This window comes from Onthophagus taurus, chromosome 3 (genome assembly GCF_036711975.1).
Source record: "Onthophagus taurus isolate NC chromosome 3, IU_Otau_3.0, whole genome shotgun sequence".
Taxonomy (NCBI): domain Eukaryota; kingdom Metazoa; phylum Arthropoda; class Insecta; order Coleoptera; family Scarabaeidae; genus Onthophagus; species Onthophagus taurus.
This window is the reverse complement of record NC_091968.1, coordinates 27,692,475-27,709,232: the sequence shown is the minus strand read 5'-3', so window position 1 is coordinate 27,709,232 and position 16,758 is coordinate 27,692,475. Positions and strand designations below refer to the sequence as shown.

The window sequence follows — 16,758 nt, the reverse complement described above, 5'->3', positions numbered from 1 at the left end:
ACTTATTGATGCAGGTTAACCCTCCAGGTTGGGAGTTGAGCATGGGTTAACATTAACACTTCGGCAGAGTGTAAGCATAACACTAGAACACTTTATAGACGGGATGCCCTATAGTCTTTTAGAGCTGCCAGAGAAATCGGCATGCTTTCGAAGTTTAACACAGTGCCTTTGAACCTATAAACTTCTGCTTCCTATCTGGTTGGGACTCATAGCTTTTCCTGTATCATTACATTCGTTAATCATATGATAAACCGTTGAATTTGCAACTCTACAAATAAAGCATTATTTTATAGTTTGATGTAGCAGGGAGGAATGGGAGACGTTGGAGTATATGTTGAATGGGTGCAGTGAGTTGAGGGAGGAGGAGATGGACCAAGGGCAGATCTTGGGAGAGGGAAGCGATGGATGAGAGGGGTTGTGGGGGTGAGGAGACAAAGGGATGGTGGTGACGCGGAAGAATAGGGGTTTTGTGTGGATAGTGAGGGGTTTAGACAGGAAACAGATTGTGGGAGAGGGAGATGAGGGCAAGAGATCGATGAGGGGTAATTGGGCCGAGGAGCCCAGGGTGTGGAAATGGAGGAGGAGAGTATAGGGTGAAAATAGTATTTTAAATGATGTAAAAATTGTAAAATTGTATACAATAAAACTCTCACTTAAGAGTTGCAATTGTTAAAGGAACATAGTAAAAGGAACCATATCACTGGGAGGAAGATAGACACAACTCAATAGCCCTTTTTTATCACCAACCTGGATGGAGAGCCACAAATCTTCAAATCTGATAGTTAATTCTGGGAGAGGTGTAGCTGACAACATGTATCAAGTGTTGTCAGCTATGATATATCAGATATATCATCAACAATTACAATTACATTTATCAGTATTGAGATTATAATGGAATCTTTGGGAGGATGGATCTACAGAAGGAGAAATAATTCCAAAACAGAAGGTTAAATGTGACTAGCAAGGAAATGGAAGGAGACTTGGAGGAATATAGGACATAGAGAAGTAGGTGTCATGAGATTGGAATGACGTGGAACACTTCCTGACAAAGGCAAAAGATAACCGTATTGTCTATACAGTAAAAGATGTATAAAATGTTTGAGAGCTTGATGTGCAGACCAGGTACTGGAGGTGAGTCGTCCTAAGTATTGTTCATGATACTTGGGGCAATACTTAGACTATTTCTTATATCACAGATTGTAGTAGAGTGGCTACCAATGTACTTGATGACTAGGTTTAGATGTAGCAAGGGCCAATAGATTGGATGGAAAATGAGGGAAGGCTGTGATTTTTTACACAATCTGCTGGTGGAGTGTAATGAGCTGAGAGAGGAGGTAATGTACTGTAGGCAGGTGCTAGGGGAGATGGCAAAATAGAGAAAATGGATAGGGGAGGCAGGAAGTGGCTGGGGAAACCTTTGTTATTGTTATTGCTACTGTTTATGTATTGTAATCTTCTGGAGACACTAATTTATATACCCTGCCCATTATGTATGGAATATAGTATATATCTTGGTAGGTATCAACTTTATAAAAAAACATTTTATACAAAAGTTGTTTAATATTTGATTTGCCATAATAAGACAGCATTCAATTGTTTTTATTTCAGAAAACAAATGAGTAACGAATTAGGCTCATTAGTTAGGCTTTCGTTAGGCTCATTTGATAGAGATCTTTTTTCTCTTTACGATGACGTAAAATTTTAGTAGCCTTATATCAGAAAATTTTTGAAAAAGATGTAAAAATTGTTTATTAAGAAAATTTAACTAATAACATTAATCCAGATATCCAAGATCGTCAAATACCTCGAAGTAACTCGAATTATTAGAGATCTACACTAATTTGTCGTTTATTTGTTTTATTTTGTATGTACATTTAATTTACGGTAATAATTCGAGGTACTTGACGATCTCGGATATCTAGATTAATGGTATTGATTAATTTTTATTAATAAACAATTTTTACATCTTTTTCAAAAATTTTCAAAAATTTTATGTCATCGTAAAGAGAAAAGTAATCTCTATCAAATGAACCTAACGAAAGGGTACATTGCCATTTAAAAAAATTCAAGTGTTAGTCGTTACTCATTTGTTTTCTGACTTAAAAACAATTGAATGCAGTCTTATTATGGCAAATAAAATATTAAGCAACTTTTGTATAAAATGTATTCTTATAAAGTCAACATTTACCGAGATATATACTATATTCCATACATAATGGGCACCCTGTATAATAAATGATGTTAGGTCTCAATTTAAGATGGATAAATATAAAAATGAACGAGATTAACGAATAAAATAGAATATAGTTTGATGTAATTCTTAAAACATTTTTCTTACCTTAGTTACTTATTTAAAAAGTTACCAGATCTAGTTACTTTTCCAATATCAACCTAAATCTAGTAACTTTTTAGCCCCCCAGATTTAAGTTGGTCACTTTCCCTATACTTACAACATTGGAGCGTGACGTCACATACATGATTAGCATTTTTTCGTCATTAATCATGTACTGCTTATAAAGATTTACATGCTTTGGTAACTCTGTGTTCTAAATCCAACACCTTACGAGTTTTCGGAAGTATAACTTGTAGTGATTTCAACATTTATATTTAGTACTAAGATGAACTGATTTCTTCTTCTTGTCCTCCATTCAAACTAGTTCAATGAACATAGGCAATGGGTCTCCATTCCTCTATTCTTCCTACTGGTTTCATATTAAACATTTTCGTTGCAACCATAGATTGTAGCTTTGTTCTTCTTTGATGTACTGTGTCTCTTCTGGTTTTTACTATTTTTCGCAGATACTTCATCTCTTTATTATTTAAAACTTAGGTGGTTCAAGTAGGTAGTGTAGTGTCTTACCAGTATGAATTTCTACTTTCATCCTCCGGTTTTCAACTGTATTTTGATTACTTGTTAGCCCCAAACCAACAAATATCTTTCTACCATCTTCAAATCTAGTGGAACCTGTACCATATAGACTTATTTGCTGCCACTCAAACTCACTCACTAACTCATTGCAAACTGAGAATGGTCATTCTGTCAATAATAGGAACAATATATACGTGTTTGTCTGTGTATTATTAAATTTATGAATCAAAGAGACAAAAACTCAACGTTTCGCGCAAGTTTGAACATCTACATAGTCCACATATTAAACACATGCAAACCGAGAACGATTAATTACACAGTGATAAGCTTTCCCATATGAAACTCACGAAACCTATGAATACATTAAACAATAAATTGCACCAAATAACCCTAAATCATCGCAATTATATATGTAAAAGCCGTTGGTGTGTAATTTTATCGATAACACTTTTCTTAACACACCAAAAAAAAAGAAAGTGTCATTTTAGTTGAGAATAAGGAATTCTTTAGATTTAAAAATGTTTATTAAGATTATATATCATGGAAGGATCATTTTTTATTATTTTTTACTCATTTTGGAGGGAGGAATTCGACGACAAAAGACGAAGGACTTCGTCAAAACGCGCACCGTCATCCGGTACGAATTTAGAACGTTCCCGAAGTTTAGCAACATCAGCCTCCTTCGTCCGAATTTTAACCCAACCTTTCCGATGTGAACCCACGAAAATTACATTTTGGAAAAGGGGAAAACGAACATCAATCAACGTCTAGAGTTTAGGCTAAAGGAACGTAAGACGGGAAAAATGCGCTAACATTTTTTTTGTTTAATCAATATAATTTGTGTGTCTTTATTAGATAACTAATTTAGTAAAGTATATTATATTTAAAGAAAAATAATGTAAAATGTAGGAGAAAAAAAGTTAATCAAGTATCTCTTTTGGAAAAACAACAAGAGAACATCCGGTAAAACTCAACGAGAACGGGGGGTAGGCGTCATCTGGCGGAAACTCCCCGACACGGTACCCGGAAGAGCGTCCCGACGCTGCTGCCGACGCCCCCGGGTGGCGGCGCAGTGCGCACCCGGGTGCAGTCAACGGCCGATCGATCGATCGGTATACGTGTGTCGGTCTGGGTCGGCGGCGGTCATTCACCTGGCGCTCGGCCGCCCCCGATGCTGTGCCGCAGCGGGTTACTCACCCCCAACGCAAGCCCTTCCCCCTTTCCCCTACACCTCTCCATCCAACCCTAGATTTACCTCCCCTTACTATGTATACTACAATACTCGGTGTTCGTAGTGAACCCCCCACTGACTCTCATCCCTCAAAACACCACCATATCACCCCCGTCAACTCCACGGTGCAATACGAATTAGATGCGTGAGATGTACTAAAAAAAAAAAAATAGGAAAAATAATATTTAATCTTAATTAGTACACAAACAAACTAACATTTAAATCCCTATAAGAAGCATAAAGAAAAAGGGGGGATACAATAATCTTTTGGTGGGGAAAAGTTGTATGTGTGAGTAACGGGTGGAAAAAAGGAGTTGAAGGGATCTTGTGCCAGATTCCGCGGGTGGTAAGATGAGGTGGGGGCGAATGTTTGTGACGGTTTACTTCACCTTTAAGTTCGTGACCTCTAGGTCAGTATGTACCGCTTTGAAATACTCGAAAAACTGTTTCAAATTTAACCGAAATCAAAATTAATAAATCATAATAAAAATGAAATAACTATAGACGGAATGTAAATGACCTTAAAAGTAAAACGCAGTAGATAAACCAGTGAATAATAAATGTAGTTTAGACTTAAATTACCTCCATTTTTACGTTAACGTACATTTTGCGTGGAATACACAATGATATTATTCTTAATCGATTTTCGACCGTATCAAAATACGATTATAATCACCAATGTGTTCGTTAATGTTTTAGATTAACGTTTTTAATCTAACGTAGATGAATTGATACTGTAATAGAAAGTGTTGTATTTAGAGGTGACAATAATTGGGTTATTTAAAGCAACGATCTAGGTGAATTCTGTTATTGATCATCAGCATCGGTGGTTCAATGGTAGAATGCTCGCCTGCCACGCGGGCGATCCGGGTTCGATTCCCGGCCGATGCATTCTTTTAGAATCATCTCTTAATGCATAGTTTAGGATTCTATCTAAAATAATTTTATATATGATCAACAAAATATAAGATTCCGGAGTGTTCTATACTCTATTTTTTAATTCAGAGGAGTGTATTCAAATTGAAGCGCCAAAAAAAAGGGTTGCTGTGAAGTTTAGCTCAGTTTAGTCATTTTACTCCGTTTTAGTTCAATAAAAATATACAACATAGTAATATCTTATGCTAACTAGCGCTACCTACCACTGCCACTAGAATTAACACTAGACCGAGAACTAGAAACATTCGGATTTAGCCTCACGTCTTTCAAGACGGCTAAACCCGAATGATTCTCGAATGATGAACATTCGGGTTTAGCCGTCTTGAGAGACGTGCGGCTAAATCCGAATGATTCTAGTTCTAGGTCTAGTGTTAGTTCTAGTTTTATACTAGCACTATCATTAGAACTAACACTAAACCTAGAACTAGAATCATTCGGGTTTAGCCGTCTTGAGAGACGTGCGGCTAAACCCGAATGTTTCTAGTTCACGGTCTAGTGTTAGTTCTAGTTTAATGATAGTGCTACTAATGATAGTGCACTTAATGATAGTGCTAGTGTAAAACTAGAACTAACACTAAACCGAGAACTAGAAACATTCGGGTTTAGCCGCACGTCTCTCAAGACGGCTAAACCCGAATGATTCTAGTTCTAGGTTTAGAATGATTCTAGTTTATGGTCTAGTGTTAGTTCTAGTTTTACACTAGCACTATCACTAGAACTAACACAAGACCTAGAACTAGAATCATTCGGGTTTAGCCGCACGTCTCTCAAGACGGCTAAACCCGAATGATTCTAGTTCTAGGTCTTGTGTTAGTTCTAGTTTTAGTTCAATAAAAATATACTACATAGTGATATTTTATGCTAAGTAGCGCTACGAACCGTCTTAAAAGAGGTACAGCTAAACGGAATGTTTCTAGTTCTAGGTCTAGTGCTAATATTAGTCTAGTTTTATTTGTTATTTAGCGCTAGATTATTGTATATTTTTATTGCACTATAACGTACACTGCCTTCTCCATATTAATCCGTTATATCGAGGTTTTAGTGTTATGTCAAAATATATTGACATGTTACATTTTATGTGAGACAAAGTAAGTAGGTACGCCCTGATTTTTATTATGTTTAAACAAATAAGTAATTAAATTCGTAACTACAACTTACCTAAGTTTTAAACCTCCCGCCAAAAAATAGCTTTGAAAAGTTACACTTCACTTTCCTTCCTTCAAGTTCATTTTACTCTTCCGAATTAAAAAAAAAAAGTATAGTGCATATACCGTCATATCTTCTACCATCTTATCGTAACTTTTATTACTTTTTGAAGCGTTAATATCCAATATATGTATCAAAGAAGAAGCTCAACAACCATCAATTTCTTTCGGATTCATAGATTAGGTGTAAATTGATAAAGTATGATCCTAATTCGGGTTTTGCTGCTAAAAACTAAAAAGAAATATCAATCTCATTGTTGCACTTACCTTGTGAAATGAACCGTTTTAATAATAACGAATTTCCACCGTTAATAATGACATTTAAAAAAAAAGCGTCACCATGAAGTTGGCAAAAAATTAAAAGGGGTACCAACCTCTAAATACACAACACCCTTATATATAATTATCAGTGTTTTTTTAATAAATCGATTTTTTAAAATGTGTCATTGACTTTAATAAAAGTAACATTCTTTTATAATTATAAAGATATGATTTAAGTTTTTTAGGTTAATGCAAATAATGATTAATCAGACATAAACAGCGTAAAATGTCAGCATCGGTGGTTCAATGGTAGAATGCTCGCCTGCCACGCGGGCGATCCGGGTTCGATTCCCGGCCGATGCATTTTTTTTTTTAATTATTAAAATATAAACTTTATTATTAAAAGTTAACATAGATTATTAAAAATAAAATTTTTAATAAGTATTAAAAAAGTTCCCTTTTAACTTTTTTAATTTGAATGTTAAGTTCGCAACGGATAGATTTTAATTCAGACCGGAAAGTTTTACGCGCGACACAAACGAGAAAATTTCAAGTTCCCAAATAAGTTCTCCGTAGAGTTTCGAACGAATTCGGAAGAAAAAAATATTTATTTTTTTACTTTTCCCGGTTCATCATTAAGTCCGAGTGAATTAATCAAAACTTTCTTGCGACAAATCAAAAAAATTCAAATTATAATACCTACTTCAATAACTATTAAGAGAATTCAAAAAAATTTAAATTAATAGGTACTTCAATAACTATTAAGAGAATTGAATTCGGTGAATTTAATTACAAACAACACCCCCAAAATGGAAACGAGAGATGTTATTATTTTGACACGTTTCGAAATTAACAATCCATCTTCATCAATTTCACCCTCACACCCAAAAATTTCATAATTTAATTAGAACCCGCGCGTTAACCCAACGAATCTATTATTCTTCGTTTTGGACAGATTTTAATTTACAGTAAAACCGTAATATAGCGAAAACTACAACTAACAGTAGACCTAGAACTAGAAATATTTGGGTATAGCCGAACGTCTCTTAGGACGGCTAAATTTGTATGCTTCTAGTTATAGGTCTAGTGTTAATTCAATAGCAATATACAACAACCTAGCGCTATCTAATACTAACTAGTTCTACTTAGCACTGTCACTAGAACTAACACTAGACCTAGAACTAGAAACGAGATAGGGAATTTGATAATTGGGATTCAAATAAGTTTAATAACGATGAAGAAACTGAAAATGTTATCGAAACATTTGGGGATTTATTTTGTGCTGATGATGAATATGCCCTTGGTCATTGTGTAGCAGAAGATATGAATATGGGAAATGGGATCGCTACCGAGTTTAGGTATTATTTATTGTCTTATTTATCATATAAATTAATTATTTATTTCTTAGGAACAAATTTAAAAGGGTTGATGAATTACTGGAACAAAGAATACGACAAGGTGATGTTGCAACTTTGCTTGTTGATAAAAGATACGTTTACTATCTAGTAACAAAACGATCTTCAAATGGAAAACCAACATACGAAACTTTGTTTCGATCTTTAAGAAGAATGAGAGAACATTGGATAAGGGCGTTAAAAAAATCGCGCTCCCAAGAATAGGATGTGGTTTAGATGGGTTAGAATGGACTTATAGCTGCGTCTGAAGACGCACGGCTAAACCCGATACTTTCTAGTTCTAGGTCTAGTGTTAGGTCTAGTTTTACAATAGCACTATCACTAGAACTAACATAAGACTTATAACTAGAATCATTCGGGTTTAGTCGTCTTGAGAGACGTGCGGCTAATCCCGAATGTTTTTAGTTCTCGATCTACTGTTAGTTCTAGTTTTACACTAGCACTATCATTAGAAGTAACACAAGACCTAGAACTAGAATCATTCGGGTTTAGCCGTCTTGAGAGACGTTCGGCTAAACCCGAATGTTTCTAGTTCTAGATCTAGTGTTAGGTCAATAACAATATACAGTGTGTCCGTAAAGTAACGGATAGAGGCGATAAAATGATAATAAAAGGTTTATGGAAAAATCCCTGAAACGGGTCTAAAGATATAAATTTTTTGGTGATATTTTTTTTTAATGGCAATCCCCCATTTTTATTGCGGAATATGAAAGGGGATTTTCTTCTGAATCTAGTACAGTCAATATTAATATTGGTTACATAAGAAAATTTTCGAGAAAAATTACTTTAAAGTTTAATTACTTCAAATTTGTATAATGATAAAAGTAGCAGTAGCCATGAGTAACTATGGTAACCAATTGAGTGGTGTAGATGCAAATTTCACATTCTCCACTTTTCCAAATTTTCGGAAAAACGTAAAAAACTAGGACGTATTGAAGTTCAAGTAGTATTACTGCAATTTTTTTTTAATTTAAATTTTGTAACCAAATAAACTCTTTACTTGCACTGCAAACCTTTTAGTTGAAGAGGTTTTTTTGTAATTTTATTTTCAAACTGGTAAAATGTGAGTTTTGAGCCAAAATATGGTCAAATGTGGGTTTTGTAACAAATTCACATGGATAATGTTAGTTTTGAAGCAAAACAGTATCACATCTTGGAATCAACTGGTAACAAAGGAAGTAAATGCATTAGCTATAATGAACTAACTTTATTGCAAAATATAATTTGGAAGTAGAGGTAAGCTAATATTTTTAGATATTAAAGATATTGACTTCTTCTGTCGGCTCACATGTTGGCTCATCTTCTTCATTGTCTTCAGCGCCATCAATAATATTTTTACAAAATACCAAATCTTCAATCTCTCTCCACTGATCCCCATAATGTTTCTTTAATAAGTTGTTGACGTCAACTTTTTTGGATTGCTTTATTGCGTTTGACCTAGGGATAATAGTTGGTTTCATATTTAAATACTGTTTACCAGGCTTTGCTATAGATTTAGGCACTCCAAGGTCGGATTTGTATGTGTACTCTCCTCTAACGAGTACGTTCTTTTGATTGGTTTTTGTCAAAATTATTCTTTTGCAGGCTCCTAGTTTAAAATGAAATTTAGCAGGTTTGATCATAAAAGTTTCTTTTTCTTTTTTCCAATCAAAAACCTGACAATCAACACCAACATTTACTACCTTGGATTGCTTACTAATAATATCAATGTATTCTGATGGTTTGTAAATCACTTCTTTTTTCCTTGTAGCCTTTTCGGTGATTCCAAATACTCGGTCTGGGGGAAGGAAGCTGTGGCCTGTTACAGGGAAAAAGAGCTCCACTTTTTTGATATTTTTTGGTGCATGTTTGGAATGCCAGAAACAAAGCATGGCTAGAACTATCGAGTTTTTATTTTGACCCCCACATCCATCACACACTAATCGAACTGTATCAATGGGCACTTCCATTTCGGTTGTTAACAGTGTATTAAAAACACACGAAGCAATTTCGTTGGATCCTTTTTTAAACTCGTTTTCTGTCCAAATGTAAGCTGTCACATTTTCTGGATTGAGTCTACTTTTCGAATTTCCCTTAACTACAGTAAAGTTGTTTAAATATATTTGCCTACTGTAGTACGTGGCTTGGTCAGGCAATTTTGGTAATGGTAAGTTCTTTTGACAGTCGTAGCTTAACATAAAAACATTAGGGTCGGTGTTGTTTAATGCTGCATAAAAAGCTTTAGCACGCAATTTATGAATACGTTTTTCAACCATAAGCTTCTGTCTGTCCTCAATGTTGGAGTAGGTATGTTTTATTTGTTCATCTAGCTGTAGACAGGTAGAGCAAACGTCAACTCTTGGTGAACCAAATCCAACATTATACTCCGTGTTAAAAATAGTTCTGAAGTACCATTGTGTTACTTTTAAATCACTCTGATCCTCTGTGAGCGAACTATTATACTGTTTCCACATTTTTTTAACATTTAGCTGAGCAGAAAGGTATTTTCTACCTGTATGTTTGGCGCAATAGTGAGGCTCTGAACATTTGAATGTGTTTATAAAACGCATAACATTCTCTTTCTTAGGTATATATTTATTTGAAATCCTGTCACCCCCTCTGTTTTCTTTAGAAAGCTGACCTGTTTGTCTAAAAAGATTTAAAATACCATTCACTCGAAATCTTGAAACTTTTAGAACACCTAAGAATGTATTAAGACATACTGGTATCATTGATTTGTTTTTAGAGCCTATAAAGTATTTGGTTCTTAAGGACTGCTTTTTGTAGCGTCCAGAAGTTGATCTCCTTCTCTTAATATCAACTGATGAAGTAAACTTTAAAATAAAGTTGTCTTGGCAAATCTTTTCTTTTTGGAAGTAGAAGTTCTGATGAAATCTCCTTATATCTTGTAGGGACACTGTTAAGCACTGAAATTTGTGGTTGCAAGATGGAAATGCTGGTAAACTGTTTGCTGAGTACCTAAAAAAGAAAGAAAGAGCCGAGTATAAAACATAGAACTAGCCTTGGACTATAATGCTAACCTTGCTAATTTGGTTTCGTTTCGCTTCCATTTCTCAGGAGCCTTTTTCTTTTTTCTTGTTCATCCGGTTGATGGTTGCACTAGTTGATTCATTATGCACTATATAACTTTGTGTAATAATAATGCAACAGGTTAATTTAAATTGTGAGGTCGACGAAAACATAAACAGAGGGCAAAGACGCCTACTTGTTTTTGCTACACGGTCTGTGACTGGTTGGAATGGAGAATGTGAATTTTGTAGCAGAACAACTGTTGGATAATGTGACTTTTGTTTCAAAACGCGATTTTCACTATAGTTTTGTGGTGTTAAACTGTAAGTTTTGCTGTAAACTGCTATCAGAATTTGATTCGCTTTAACAAGACCAACACGGTGATATATTTAACTCCATATCTTAAGAAAATGGAGAATGTGAGTTTTGCATCTACACCACTCAATTATTCTAAACAATTCCCTGAGTGTCAAAAACTGATTTAGTAAAGCTTCTAGATGGTGGCGCACCATCTTGTTGGAATAATTGCCGTTGGAATTGAGTTGTGTCAACATTATCGGGATGGAAGGAATGACATCGCTTTGAAAAAAAGTAAATATCTCTTTCCAGTTAAGGTTTCCTCAAATCTTTTGCGGATATTAGGTGTGCGACTTTCTTGGCTAATTTGCATTTTGGGTAGTGCTACTTTGTCTATTTACTTGTCTCAATGTAAATATCCCTTCGTCGAAAAAATTATGTTTTTACAAAGTCTTCGTCATCGTTGCAAAATTGTTGTTGCAAAAACTACGATTCATTGCTCGTGAATCAGATTTACTTTATGGGAAATATATTTTGCGGGTTTTAAAATGTTATGAACCGTTGATTTACTAATGTCGAAATTAGACCCAATACTCCCTATAGTAACATGAGGGTTTTCTTGCCCAGCCAAAACCACGATTTGTTGAACTTCTCTTGCAACATTTAGTAGGCCAGACTTCGAGAAATGCTTCGAGAGATGAGTTGGCGATCAGGATATGTTGTATTAAAGAGGTCAACTACTTACTAAATCAGTTTTTGACACTTAGGAAATTGTTTAAAATAATTGGTTACCATAGTTACTCATGGCTACTGCTATTTTCATCATCTCAACAAATCTGAAGTAGTTAAACTTTAAAGTAATTTTTCTCGAAAATTTTCTTATGTAAGCAATATTAATATTGACTGTATTAGATTCAGAAAAAAATCTTATTTCATATTCCGTAATAAAAATGGGGGATTGCCATTTGAAAAAAATACCGATGACGTCATAACTCGCTTAAAAATGGCGGAAAAAATTTAAAATCTACACTAAACAATTGCAAAAAATTTAAATCTTTAGACCCGTTTCAGGGATTCTTCCATAAATCGTTTACAATGATCGGCTATATCCGTTACTTTACGGACAGACTGTATAACAATCTAGCGGTGAATAACAATTAAAACTAGAACTAAAATTCTTGATTTATAAATCGTATAAACAACTCGGGGAATACCCCTAGTTAATACTTACCAAACTTATAAAAATTTCATCCATAGTATTTGTAAAACTTCAAATTTAAAAACAGAATTGATTTAAAATATTTATTCTTCAGCATTTTCTGGATTATCAACGGTTTCGGGATTTTCTGGATTATCAGCATTTTCAGGATTTTCGGGATTATCAGCATTTTCAGGATTTTCAGCATTCTCAGGATTTTCAGCATTCTCAGGAGTATCAACATTATCATCAGGACCTTTATATTTTCTTACAACCTCCAAAAATTCAGCAACATCCCCTTTCGAACCCAAAAAAATCGGCACTCTTTGATGTTTCTCACTAGGAACAATATCTAAAATATCCATTTCTCCATTACTGGCTAATCCACCTGCTTGAGTAACGATAAAAGACATCGGAATACACTCATAAAGTAATCTTAATTTTCCATTAGGATAATCAGTAGTAGCTGGATACATAAAAATCCCTCCGTTTTTCAACGTTCGATGAACATCAGCAACCATAGAACCAACATATCGGGCGCCGTAAGGGTTTCCTTTCGATGGATCTTTTTTGGTTTGAATGTATTCTTTTATTGCGTCCTCCCATTTTAATTCGTAAGCTTCGTTTATTGAATAAACTTTACCGCGATCGGGAATTTTCATGTTTTGATCGATTAAAAGGAATTCGCCTACGGATGGATCGAGCATAAAAGCATCGACTCCGTTTCCGGTACTTAAAACTATCATGGTTCCGCTTGCGTAAAGTGCATAAGCGGCCGCTACTAAAGTATTGCCAGGTTGAAGAACGTGTTTTTCTGATGGTGGGTCATCGTCTTGTTTGCGATAAACTCCAAAAATTGAACCAACTGTGGTTAAACTATCGACACCTGCTGAACCATCTAATGGATCTATACAAATTATGTAATTTCCACTTCGTTCTGGTTCAACCTAAAAACGAATCGTTTAATAATAATAATAATAAATTAAAAAAGATTACTTCAATAATTTCATCGTTTTCTTCAGAGACAATCATACAAACAGCAAACGACGATTTAATTATATCAATAAGCGTGTCATTTGCTAGTTTATCAAGTTTACTGACAGTTTCTCCTTGGACATTCTTTGTTCCATACGCACCAAATCTAAATATATAAAAAGAAATATTTATTTTTTTTTCTTCCTAATTTTTTCTCCATGTTTATACAAATCGCTAATTCCTGATTTTCTTACAGCGTGACTAACTGATTTAACAGCCGTTTGAATCGAGATTAAAAGTCTTGTGAGTTCACCACTTGCATCATCAACTTGTTGTTTTTTTAATAAATAACGAGTCATTGTTATATTCTCAATAACTTTTTTGGGTGCATCTTCTTCTTCTTCATCGTCATCATCATCCCTGCATAAAGAGGGAGATGTTTTAAGAGATATTTTAAGATTAAAAAAAGGTTTAAATACCACAAATCTGGTTGATCACAAATACAATTCGCCATTGCACTAAAAAAAATTAACATTAGGATTATTTTAGAGTCATTTTAGTAATATTACGTGTTTGAATCTCCTTCAATTCCTTCGATTAATTCTGCATTTTCATCATCTTCAACTTTCTCACCTCCTTCACCTGATTGTTCACCTTCAACTGGTAGTTCACCTTCAACTGGTGGTTCATCTTCAATAGGTGGTGCATCATCAGTGGGTGGTGCATCTTCTGTAGGTGGTGCATCTTCTGTAGGGGGTGCATCTTCAGCTGGTTGTTCACCTTCTTCATCTGCCATAGTTAAAAAAAATTAAATTGTATATAAATTATCAAAAAAATCAATCATAATCTGACAAAAATTTTGAATATTTCTTGAAACTATGGTGATATTAAGAAATTACTGACCTACACTGATTCATTCTATATCATGCTGATAAATTAAGCTTTAATAAAGCATTTTTTACAACTTATATTTCTTTATTTTATATTTCAAAATGGTTAAATACTGGAAGATATCAAATTTGTGTTCACCACATTCAAGACATTACAGGAATCTGTACTAAAAACTAATTAGATTATTAACCCATAGATGGCTGGGAAGTAATATTTTTTTAAATTCATTTTTTGATTCAATTATTATTAATTTATCAAAAAAGTATATGTAATTTGAATAAAAACAAATTTTAAATCATAAAAACAGGAAACCTTAATCGAATCAATAAATAAATAAGCGTGGTTAACATTAACATAACCTCATTGTCCTGGATTACATAATAGGTTGCATAACACTTTTAAAAAGATATAAATTAACCAGAATTTGTTGATAAAGTATTATTTCATATCATATTTAAGATGACGTACCTAATGCTCCTCTAATAAAAAAACTTGCTGAACTAGATTACGTCGAGATTTAACCTTAACTCTTAATTCCTTAATTCTTAATAACCACTCACTCTCTTTCAGTGTTTTTAAGCCGCAATCGTTTTATATATCTCCTCCGCTTCGAAAGCAAATAACCCAGTGGAAAGAATTTCTAAAAAACGTTCTTTATTTTGTATTTGAAGATGGTTAAATACTGAAAGATATCAAATTTGTGTTCACCACTTCAAGACATTACAGGAATCTGTACTAAAAACTAATTAGATTATTAACCCATAGATGGCTGGAAATAATATTTTTTTAAATTCCTTTTTTGATTCAATTATTATTAATTTATCAAAAAAGTATATGTAATTTAAATAAAAACAAATTTTAAATCATAAAAACAGGAAATCTTAATCGAATCAATAAATAAATAAGCGTGGTTAACATTAACATAACCTCATTGTCCTAGATTACATAATAGGTTGCATAACACTTTTAAAAAGATATAAATTAACCAGAATTTGTTGATAAAGTATTATTTCATATCGTATTTAAGATGACGTACCTAATGCTCCTCTAATAAAAAAAAACCTTGCTGATCTCAATTCTTAATAACCACTCACTCTCTTGGAGTGTTTTTAAGCCGCAATCGTTTTATATATCTCCTCCGCTTCGAAAGCAAATAACCCAGTGGAAAGAATTTCTAAAAAATGTTCTTTATTTTGTATTTGAAGATGGTTAAATACTGGAAGATATCAAATTTGTGTTCACCACTTCAAGACATTACAGGAATCTGTATTAAAAACTAATTAGGTTCTTAACCCATAGATGGCTGGGAAATAATAGTTTTAAAAATTAATTTTTTGATTCAATTACAATTAATTTATCAAAAAAAGTATATATAAATTAAATAAAAACAAATTTTAAATAATAAAAACAGGAAATCTTAATCGAATCAATCAATAAATAAGCGTGGTTAACATTAACATAACCTCATTGTCCTAGATTACATAATAGGTTGCATAACACTTTTAAAAAGATATAAATTAACCAGAATTTGTTGACAAAGTATTATTTCATATCATATTTAAGATGACGTACCTAATGCTCCTCTAATAAAAAAAAAACCTTGCTGATCTCAATTCTTAATAACCACTCACTCTCTTGTAGTGTTTTTAAGCCGCAGTCGTTTTATATATCTCCTCCGCTTCGAAAGCAAATAACCCAGTGAAAAGATTTTCTAAAAAATGTTCCTTATCTTGTATTTGAAGATGGTTAAATACTGAAAGATATCAAATTTGTGTTCACCACTTCAAGACATTACAGGAATCTGTATTAAAAACTAATTAGGTTATTAACCAATAGATGGCTGGAAAATAATAGTTTTAAAAATTAATTTTTTGATTCAATTACAATTAATCTATCAAAAAAAGTATATATAAATTAAATAAAAACAAATTTTAAATAATAAAAACAGGAAATCTTAATCGAATCAATAAATAAATAAATGTGGTTAACATTAACATAACCTCATTGTCCTAGATTACATAATAGGGTATGGTTCTTGCATAACACTTTTAAAAAGATATAAATTAACCAGAATTTGTTGATAAAGTATTATTTCATATCATATTTAAGATGACGTACCTAATGCTCCTCTAATAAAAAAAAACCTTGCTGATCTCAATTCTTAATAACCACTCACTCTCTTGGAGTGTTTTTAAGCCGCAATCGTTTTATATATCTCCTCCGCTTCGAAAGCAAATAACCCAGTGGAAAGAATTTCTAAAAAACGTTCTTTATTTTGTATTTGAAGATGGTTAAATACTGAAAGATATCAAATTTGTGTTCACCACATTCAAGACATTACAGGAATCTGTATTAAAAACGAATTAGATTATTAACCCATAGATGGCTGGGAAATAATAGTTTTAAAAATTAATTTTTTGATTCAATTGCAATTAATTTATTAAAAAAAGTAAATATAAATTAAATAAAAA

At 33.3% G+C, this 16,758-nt stretch overlaps 1 protein-coding gene, 2 non-coding genes and 1 pseudogene across 3 annotated transcripts; 3 read left to right on the top strand and 1 right to left on the bottom strand.

The window, feature by feature from the left end:
* Nucleotides 1-4,615: 4,615 nt before the first annotated feature.
* On the top strand, nucleotides 4,616-8,165 carry LOC111420255 (ADP-ribose glycohydrolase OARD1 pseudogene; annotated as a pseudogene).
* On the top strand, nucleotides 4,921-4,991 carry TRNAG-GCC (transfer RNA glycine (anticodon GCC)). The gene has a single exon. It is a non-coding gene; the product is annotated as a tRNA-Gly (tRNA).
* On the top strand, nucleotides 6,795-6,865 carry TRNAG-GCC (transfer RNA glycine (anticodon GCC)). Its single transcript has one exon. It is a non-coding gene; the product is annotated as a tRNA-Gly (tRNA).
* Nucleotides 8,166-12,511: 4,346 nt separating the features above from the next.
* LOC111421508 (fructose-1,6-bisphosphatase 1-like) lies at nucleotides 12,512-14,268 on the bottom strand. The gene is made up of 5 exons (XM_023054677.2): nucleotides 13,966-14,268; nucleotides 13,876-13,914; nucleotides 13,625-13,816; nucleotides 13,418-13,562; nucleotides 12,512-13,368 (listed from the first exon to the last, which is right to left on the bottom strand). Exons 1-5 carry the CDS (start codon nucleotides 14,190-14,192, stop codon nucleotides 12,526-12,528), a joined length of 1,446 nt encoding a protein of 481 aa, XP_022910445.2. The 5' UTR covers nucleotides 14,193-14,268; the 3' UTR covers nucleotides 12,512-12,525.
* Between the last annotated feature and the right edge of the window lie 2,490 nt (nucleotides 14,269-16,758).

Bases quoted from the DNA above. Each gene is read 5' to 3' on its own strand.
- LOC111421508 (XM_023054677.2), bottom strand. From the start codon at position 14,192: ATGGCAGATGAAGAAGGTGAACAACCAGCTGAAGATGCACCCCCTACA. The intron at 13,817-13,875 runs GTATTTAAACCT...CTCTTTATGCAG, and splicing joins TGTGATCAACCAGATTTGTG to GGATGATGATGACGATGAAG. The intron at 13,563-13,624 runs GTATAAACATGG...TTATATATTTAG, and splicing joins AAATCAGGAATTAGCGATTT to ATTTGGTGCGTATGGAACAA.